General features: G+C 46.3%; 1 protein-coding gene across 3 annotated transcripts in view; it reads right to left on the bottom strand.

The window, feature by feature from the left end:
* Nucleotides 1–5,407: 5,407 nt before the first annotated feature.
* TSPAN15 (tetraspanin 15) overlaps nt 5,408–9,577 on the bottom strand; it is a 51,708-nt gene continuing 47,538 nt past the window's right edge. For 2 of the 3 annotated variants that reach the window (XM_019625137.1, XM_019625128.1), the window contains 3 exons: nt 8,250–8,297; nt 6,866–6,982; nt 5,408–6,231 (listed from right to left, as the gene is read on the bottom strand). In XM_019625137.1, the coding sequence (XP_019480682.1) occupies nt 6,082–6,231; nt 6,866–6,982; nt 8,250–8,297 (315 nt within the window). In that variant the 3' untranslated portion in view covers nt 5,408–6,081. Of the gene's footprint in view, nt 6,232–6,521; nt 6,577–6,865; nt 6,983–8,249; nt 8,298–9,577 lie in introns of all 3 variants that reach the window. The other variant, XM_019625146.1, reaches the window with a different exon arrangement.

Below are 9,577 nucleotides of genomic sequence, written 5' to 3'. Positions count from 1 at the left end.
GAAAAACGAAGCTGGGAAGGGAGGCAGTGAATTAATTAAGGAAGGAGTCTGCAGTTTTACCAAGCGTGGCCAAAGACGGTCTCACCAAGGAGGGGACATTTGACCAGATGAAAGTGAGAGTCAGCCATACTTACACCTGAGAGCAGAGCACTTCAGGCACAGGAAACAACACATACAAAGGCCTGGTGTGTTCAAGGAACAGTGAAGTCTGACTCCAAGGCCTTGGGCCTAAGCCAGGAAGGTGCAGTGGTCGTTCCTGAGATGTGGAAGCGGGGAATATCAGGAACAGGATTGGATATTTTAGGTGTGGGGTGTCTATTGCTATTAGACATTCAAGAGTAGATGTTAAATAATCAGTGGATATATGAGTCCAAGGGAGAAAGGTCATTGTGAGAGTTTTTAACACCATGAGGCTGGAGGAAGTCACCAAGGGAGTGGAAAAAAAAGACAGAAAAGACAGATGAGGCCCTCAGATACTAAGAAAATGGGGGGAAAGGACTGATAAGGGGTGAGACTGAGAAGGAGAGGCCATAGAAGTAAGAGAAAAACCAGGCAAGGTTGCTGTCTGAGAAGACAAACAAGAAAGCATTTCAAGGAGGGGAGGGTGATCAGCTGGCCAAGAGCTGTGACAAGTCAAGGAGATAAGGAGAGAACATTGGACTTAGCCAGGAGGAGGTCGGGCGCGGGTGATATTTGTAAGAGCAATTTGGGTGGCAGGGTGAGGACAAGTGTCTAATTAGGGAAGTTTGAGTGTGAATGAGAGGAGAGAAATCAGAGACAATATGTACAAAGTGGTTGCTGTGATAGGAAGGAGAAAAATAAGAGCGCGGCTAAAGGGGTAGTAAGATCAAGAGAGGTTTGCTTGTTTGTTTTCAGGAAAGAATAGGAAAAGCTGATTTATATACTCATGAGAGTGACCCAGCTGGTTCTTTCAGAAGATCAGTATAAATGATTATCCCCTGGCCAAACTAATGGAAAAGAGAAAAGTCGAATTCCAATATCAAGAATAAAAATATGTAATCACTACAGATTGTATAGATATTAAAAGGATAATAAGGGAACATTATGAATGACTTTATGTCAATAAATTTGACATCTTAGGTGAAATGAACAAATTCTTTGAAGGACGAAACTACCAAAGCTCTCAGGAAGAAAAAAATAACCTAAATAGCCTTCCATCCATTACAGAAATTGGGCTTATAGTTTAAAATCTTCCTAGAAAGAAAGCTCCAGGCCCAGGTAGCTTCACAGGTGAATCTTATCAAACTTTTAAAGAGATAATACCAACTCTATACAAGCTGTTCCAGAAAATTGAAAGGGAAGGAATAATTCCCAACTAATTATACGAAGCCAATATCCATCTGATGCCTAAACCAGACAAAGACATTATAAAACTACAGTCCAATATCCTTCCTGAACATAGGTGCAAAAATTCTAAACAAAATTTTGGCAAATCCAACCCAACAATATATTAATCTAGGGATACAAAGTTGATTTAACATTTGAAAATCTATCAGTGTAATTCACCATATTAACACATTTTATAAAATGCAGAAAAAGCATTTGACAAAATCCAACATCCATGCTTGATGAAAATTCCTAGTAAACTAGAAATATAAGAGAACTTCCTCAACCAATGAAAAACCTACATTTAACATACTTAATAATGAAAAACTAAATGCTTTCGCTCTAAGATCAGGAATATGACAAGGATATTTACTCTCACACTTTCTATTCAGCATTGAAGGAAAGAAAACAGAGAATCCAGAAATAAACCCACACGTACATGGACAATTGATTTTCAACAAACGTGCAAAGGCAATTCAGTGGAGAGAAATAATCTTCCAACAAATGGTGTGGAAGCAATTGGCTATCCATATACAAAATAAATGAATTTCAAATCATATATTGCATATATAAATAAAAATTAACTCAAAATGGACCTTTGATCCAAATGTAATCATTTTACATAACGACAAAAACTTCTAAAGGAAAATATTGGTCACCTTTGTGACCTTAAGTTAGGCAAAGATTTCTTAGATATGAAAAAACAAGCCAGGGACTGGGAGAAAATATGTGCAAATTGTATATCTGATAAAAGATTTGTATAAAGCATATATAAAGAATTTTCAAAACTCAATAATAAGAAAACAAATAATACAATTTTTTGAAAGATTAACACAAATGCTTCACCAAAGAAATTATGTGGATAGCAAATAGGCCCATGAAAAGATGCTTAACATAATTATTAAGGAAATGCAAAGTTAAACCACAGTGAGATATCACCATACATCCATTAGAATGACTAAAATTTAAAAGACCAACCATAGCAAATACTGGCAAGGATATAGAGGACTGATACTCTACAGTGCTCATGGGGAGGGAAAATCATGCAACCATTTGGGAAATGCTTTGGCAGGTTCTTAAAAAGTTAGATATACACTTACCTTATGATCTGGCTATTCTACTCCAAGATATTTACCCAAGAGAAATGGAAGTACAGTTAACCCTTGAACAACATCGGTTTGAACTGCGTGGGTCCACTTACAAGCCGATTTTTTCCTTAGTAAATACAGTCAGTACAGTCAGCCCTTAGTATCAAAAGGTTTTGAAGCTGCAGATTTCAACCAACCGCGGATCGAAAATAGTATTTTTTCATTCCCAACTGCAGATTCCCAACCACAGATTCCCAACCACAGATCAAAAATGCTGCTTTGGATCCTCGGTTGATTGAATTCAAAGATGCTAAGGGTCATTATTTTATATTAGTTCAGGTGTACAGCATAGTGGTTAGATTAGACACTTGTATAATTTATGCAGTAATCCCCCCCCAATTAGTCTAGTACACCCCTGGCACTATACACAGTTGTTATATTCTCTGGATTTTTTACTACAGTGGGGGGATTGGCACCCTTAATCCCTGTGTTGTTCAAGGGTCAATAGTATGTGTCTATTTTTTTTAAATCAGAAATGACTATGAAATAATAATAATAATAAACAACTCATTGGTTAAGCACGAACATTCAGACTATGGAGGACCACAGAGTCAGTGGAAACAGTATACATCTATTAAAGACATGTGCACAAATGTTCACAGAAGCTTTATTTGTAATAACAATGACAAATAAAAACAATACAAATGTCCCTCAATAGGGGAATGGATAAACTACAGTACATCCATACAATGAAGTACTACTCAGAAATAAAAAGGAATGGACTGTTGATACACGTTACAAAATGAATGAATCTCAACATACTTAAGTGAAAGAAGCCAGACAAAAAGCAGAGCACATGTTGTATGAGACTACTTAAAAATTTTTTAGAAAATACAAACTAATTAAAAAAGACAGAAAGCAGATTTATGGTTGCCTCAGAATGGGGAGGCCTATAAAAGAAGGAATTACTAAGGACAAAAGGAAAAATTTTTAGGGTGATGGGTATGTTTATTATCTTGATTGCGGTGACGGTTTCATTAATGATATATTTGTCACTCTAAATGTGTGCAGTTTATATCAAGTATACCAATTTATGTTAAAAAATAAGTTTGGGAAATGTTGTCTTTGGAATTTTTACACGAAGCCAGTCTTCCTTAATGCATTTTTTTCCTTCTCATTATATAACAACAAACAGGTCCAAAATCAAAGCCCCACAAATCTCCTCTGGTTTCACAAATTTTGTGGGAGGCACTGATATCGTCATTTTCTGTGTGTGCCATGGTGTAGGACGAGCACTAGTCTTGAGAGTCATTCTTCCATCCTTGTGGGTCAAGATGATGTCATTGAATTTTAAGCACAAATGGGTGCCATAGGAGGGGCATCCCCACCGCAAGACTAAAATAGTCCTCTCTCTGTTTTCCTTTCTGAAGGAGAAGTTAGTGGCTAAGGTTTGGACAAAAAGAAAAGTGAAAGCTGGAGCTCAGCCATATGAGGGCACCAACCCCTGATCCCTGGTCCACATAAACAGCAGTGTGAGAGGTAGAGGGGTACAAGGTGACCAGAGGTTTCCAGGTTCCGGGGTAATATGACTTTGGATAAATAGAGCCAGTGCAGTCCCAAGCTCCCTCGGTGCCTCTGTATCTCACTCCCATCTAAACACAGAGCGCATCCTCAGACATTAGCCAGAGTCAGAGAGCCTGGAGGACATTAGCCAGTCACAGAGTTTGACCTGGCCTTGTATCCAGAGATATCCAGAGATCAAAATTGGGACCAGGCAGAGGCTCCAGCAGTGGTTGCAGTGGCCACCCCATGAAGACAGCTGCACGAGGGGCTGCAGCTGTCCCTGGTTTTGTACACCTAGTATCATGTGTCCACATGAGGCAGCAGAGGCAATAGAGAGGCTCAGTGCCCCATGAGATCCTACCTGAGTTCACATCATGGCTTTGTCAGTTACCAGCCACATGCCTCGGGGCAAGTCACTTAACTGCTCTGCACTTCAGTGTTTCCACCAATAAAATGAAGATATGAATGACCTCATAACATATAGCTATGAGGGCTAAAGGAATTGATATCTGTAAGATGTTTAGACAACTAGAAGTTTAGACACAAAGTATGCTCACGGATGTGTTTGCTATTGTTGCATTATTCTATCCTTTTGAAAAGCCCTCTCCTGCCCTTTCTTATACATAAGACAACCCAGGTTTGTATACATGGCATACCAAGCCCCTGACCCCGTAACTCCTGAGTGTGATGGGCATTTCCCTTAACACCCCTAGATTAAGTTCTTTGGGTCTGGGGCTCTTGCTGTTTGATTTCTAATGTCCTGGCTACTAAGAACGTCATAGAAAATCTAGAACTCAAGTCTTGGGGCAGGAAGGCTTGGGTGGACTGATCCATGCAGGTCCTGCTGTCTCCAGCAGGGGGCAGTCAGCACCAAGCTTTGCTTGGCATTAAGTGCTGTCCACAGGGGAACAATAAGCTGCTTAGTGTAGGAGGGAGAGTGGCTCTGATTCTAAAGCCTGGGGGAATTGGTGGGCACTGCTCCTTCTCAGACCCCTGACTTTCCTAGTTCCCGTCTGTCCCACTTTTCGGAAGAGGAGCTTCAGGTCATAGGTGGCTTGGTCTCAGTTCCCATGTGTAAAATAGGCATTGTCATCTCTGCCTCCTCCCCTGAGGTTTCCCCCAGCAAACCAATTCCTAGCAGGAAGGGCAGGCTCCAGGCCCCGCCCACAAGCCCTGCTAGGAAAAGCCATTTCCTTAAGTAGCAACAGCCAAGAATAGGAGAGGCTATTCCAACCCCAGGAGCAGGCAGCCTTGGGCCAGCCACAGACCCTCCTAGGTCTCTCAGTATCCCAAACTGTCCCAAATCTTTGCCCCAGGGTGGATGCCTTTAATCCTGCACCAACACGGGGTTGCCAAGCCCATGTTCAGGGCTTCCACGCTCCCTCCCGACCCAAACAGCACAAACAAAAGACAAAAACCAAAAAATCAAGTCTTTATTGTTTGATTAATAAACTGGCTTTGGAGGGGCAACAGTGGAGAACATGGGGAAACACACAGCTTTGCTTAGTCAGAAATTCCTGTTAACTCTGTACAAAATGAATGTTACAAAATCATGTAAAAAAATCCAAAAAAAAAAAAACCCCGGGTCAGCAAAACAGCAGCCCTTGGGGATGTGTCAAGGCACCTGGTGGCTGAGAAATGGCATGGCCGTGGGACTGGGGACCCGGGGGCTGCACCCATCCCCTCCTTTACCATGGGGCTCACATGCTCTTCTCTCTCACCACTTACAAATCACTATAAAACTGCCCCCAGAGGGGCATGAACACCAGAGGCCAAGGCACTGCCAGAAACCAAGCGGCCCTGGGCTGAGTGGTGAGCCTGCTCATCCCCGGCGGCAGCTCAGGCCGCGTTGTTCCCCACGCCCAGCAGTGTGGGCAGCTATGGCCCCAGAGCTGGGGAGGCCCTCAGGCTCTGCCCTCCGGGGAGGCAGTGGCCATGGAGGCCTGAGCCAGCTGCCAGAGCACATGCAGCCTGGACTTTGGTCAGCGCCGAGTATGGGGAGGGCAGCCACGGTCCTGTCCAGCCCACACAGCATGGTGCTATCCTGGCAGGGTCCCGAGGGAGCTGCTGCCCCAGGCCGGCCCTAACTGGGGTAGCACATGCAGCATCCCGTGCCTGCTGCTTCCACGTTGGCCTTGGCAGCAAACATCAGGGGCCCATCGGTGACAGAGTACTCCATGATAATATCCTCCACCCGGGTGATATACAGGAGCGTCAGCAGCACCCCCAGGAACTGAGGAGAAGGGACAGGGGGCGTGAGAGCCTGCTGGGGATATGGGCAGCCCGCTCTAGCAGTCCCCAGTTCCCAGGAACCCAGGCGGCCAGTCATGAGCGCTCATGGCACCGGTGACCCGGAAAACCCCCAGAGCACAGGCTTCTCCCCAGCACCCTCACTGCCCGAGCGGCCCTAGCCTGGGCTCTCCTCATCCCTCCTAGGAAATCCCTGGGACCCTCCCTGTGCCCCCTCAGAAGAGGCTTCTCCATTCTGGGATTCCTATCTCCACCCTCGGCAATGCCACTCACCATCTGGGGGATCTTGGGCAACTCACTTAATCTTGCCGAGCCTCAGTTCCCTCTTCTGTGAAATGGGCATGATATGAGCACCTACTTCGCAGAACTGAAGGAGGCAGTGCTTGTAAAGCACTCAGAAGAGCTTTATAAGCAATGCTATTGCCATTCGCCCTCTCCTTCCAGCCCTCCAGCCCTCCCAGGGTGAGCTCACACTGCTGGTACCAAAGCCTTCTTCACCCCGCCCCTTTGGACCTCCTCTGCACCCTGTAATCACCAGCCACGCTATCTGAACCCACTGCCCACCCGCCACCCATACCTCCAGCGCCCCTCCTTGAGCAGAGAGGGGACCAGCCCACCTGGGGGAGCAGGATGCCCAGCAGGAGGCCCGCCATGATGGTATAGTTGTCCATGAACCAGATGAGCACGGCGTTGGTGCAGCCCCGCACGTAGATGACATTCTGCAGGCTGAGGCGCTGCACACAGAGGAGCCTGGCTGAGCACTCGCCTGGCAGGGCCCCAGTCCCAACTCCGCCACACATTCGAGCTCCCTTAACCTCTCTGGACCTCAGGTTCTCCCATGCAACGTGAGAAACTGGTTCTAGGCCACTGGGTCTCCATGGGCAGTACTGTTCCCTAGAGAGTACTGGAAACACTGTGGTGGCACTTCTAGTTGTCACAGTGATTAGGGTTGGGGACTGAGAGACTTCAGAGCTAAAGGCAATCCTACTTCACAAACAATTTCCCTGCCTGCCTGCCTCTCAGATGTCATCCAGGCACCCGTGTGGGTGAAAACCTATCCATAGCTATCTAAAAGCCTAACTCCAGGCACACATAAAAACCAAAGTGTGTTCTGTGTGGTTTTACTACACGCTGAGTTTTGCAGAAAAACTACCATGTAAATTAAGAAATTATTATACTTTATTTTGTTCAAAACTTTGTCAAGAATTGGTCACCATTTTTTTAAAAAAACATATCAACTGCAAAAATAATGCCCCATGGTATGCAAGTTGCCAACATAGCACTCCTCAAGGTAGCAGCTGCAAACACCTGAGTGACTGCATTGTCTCTTCGGCTGTATCTACCTAGCTATCCTGAGCATTTACATTTGAAATACATTATATGGTAATAAATTGTTTTGTTTCTCTTTTCATCTCAGTTAGATCATTATGATACTTGTTTTTTAATTATGTGTGTAGGTAGGTTATAGTATCTGAATTTCACTTCAGGATCATAAATAGGGTATTACCAAGTGTTTATTATAAGCTGGCCATTGGGTCTGATGGCTTGAGAACCGCTGTTGGTCTATGGTTCTCCAACTTAAATGTGTGTCAGGGTCACCTGCTGGGCCCCACCCCAAGAACGTGCATTTCTAACAAGTTCCTGGAGGGGTGCTGTTGCTGCTAGTCTGGGGCTCATTTGGAGAGGCATCCAGGGTGAGCAGAGGCAGGCTGGTGCTGGGCACACTGGGCACAAGGGCATATTCCTCACAGACAAGCCCACAGCAGGTGCTCAGCAAACCCTAGCAGGCAACCTCTCCCGGCCTGGGGGCTCTTGGCTCCCTGAGCCCGTCTGTGTCTAGGTAGGCGTGGAAAATCCTGGCAGTCCTGGCTCCTGTTCATAGACAGGAATGGAAAATCCCAGCAGCCAGGAGCCTCACCCCTAGGAACCTTCCCCCAGTCACTCCGGGGATGAGACAGGAAGAGCAACCATTCTGGAGGAAAGAGATTTCAAAGACATTACCTCCTTGTCAATAGTTCTATAGCCACACATGGTGTTGACAACTTCTGTCTGAAACAGAAAGGTATATTAGTTAATATGTGGTACTTATTGTCAAAGACACTGTTAATTCTCCCCATTTTATGAGTGAAAAAACTGAGGCACAGAGTTGAACGCCCAGCATAGATGGAGCTGAGATTCCCACCCAGGCAGTCTGGCTTGAGTCTGCATCTCCCCCAAGAAATGCCCAGGGAAGAAAGGTGGGATCGCTAGTTCCGTGGCACTTGGGTGGAGATCACTCCTCCACCAGGGGGCAGCCTAGGAACCCAGAGAAGTGTACCGCCCCAGACTCCCCCACTGCAGCCTCCCCAGAGGCACGGCTCTGTTGACATGAAGATGTACTGTCTCAGAGGTCGGGCTGGGCTGTTCCTGCTCCACCAGCTCTTCTGAAGGAAACTCTCAGACCACAGCCAGGACCCTGGCCAACAGGGGTTTACCTGAGAGCAAGCCCAGGACCGCTAACCACACTTCCCTGCCCCTGCAGACCCCACCAATGGAAATGCCTCCCCAGTTCCTCCCTGGGAAGAGAGTAGCTCTCAGCAACTCCCAGCTGCGATAAATCCAGGCACAGGGAAAGCTGTGATTGGCCCTGGACCCCATTGGGTGTGGGTGACGCAGGTGCCAGCAGTGATACAGGAGGGCAGCAGGGGGCAGTTTGGCCTCTGGCATCATGTTATCTGATCCAGACCCTACTCTGTCACTTACAAGCTCTGTGACCAGCCTTCAGTGCGCTGCTGGGGGACTGGCACATGGAGGTACTCAATGAGTACTGGTGAACGAATGAATGCATGAGTGAAGGTGCTCCTTAGACGCTTCCATAAGCAAGGGTGATCAGTGAACCCATCGCACAGGGCTGTTTTGAACACAGAGTGAGATATACACATAAAGGGCTTATGCCAGGGCTGAGCACACAGACGAGCACAGGAATGCTGGTTGGAAGGACTTGGTTCACAATCCCAGCTTCTGGAAAGGCAAGGAAGGGCATTTACTCTCCTTCCAAAAGAGCGGGTTGGACCTCAGACGTCACCCAGGTCAGGGCCTGGTGCGTGGGCAAAATAACGTCCCTCAGTCTCAACTGCCTCCAGGTGCCCTCAGACCCAGCATCACCCAGCATCCACTTAGCATCGGCCAGTGTTTCTGGTCCCTCCAAGCTATGAACATGACCCCCATGGAGAGGGTCAGGCTGGGAAGAGGTACATGAAGGCACGATGGGAGTGGGTACATTCTGCGTCGTTTGTTCGCTCACTCGGTCATCCACTGAACAAATATTAATGAAACATCTATTCTGTGCC

Source organism: Hipposideros armiger, unplaced genomic scaffold (genome assembly GCF_001890085.2).
Source record: "Hipposideros armiger isolate ML-2016 unplaced genomic scaffold, ASM189008v1 scaffold_15, whole genome shotgun sequence".
NCBI classification, from domain to species: Eukaryota; Metazoa; Chordata; class Mammalia; order Chiroptera; family Hipposideridae; genus Hipposideros; species Hipposideros armiger.
The sequence above is the reverse complement of the archived record's forward strand: the minus strand, read 5'-3'. Positions and strand labels throughout refer to the sequence as shown.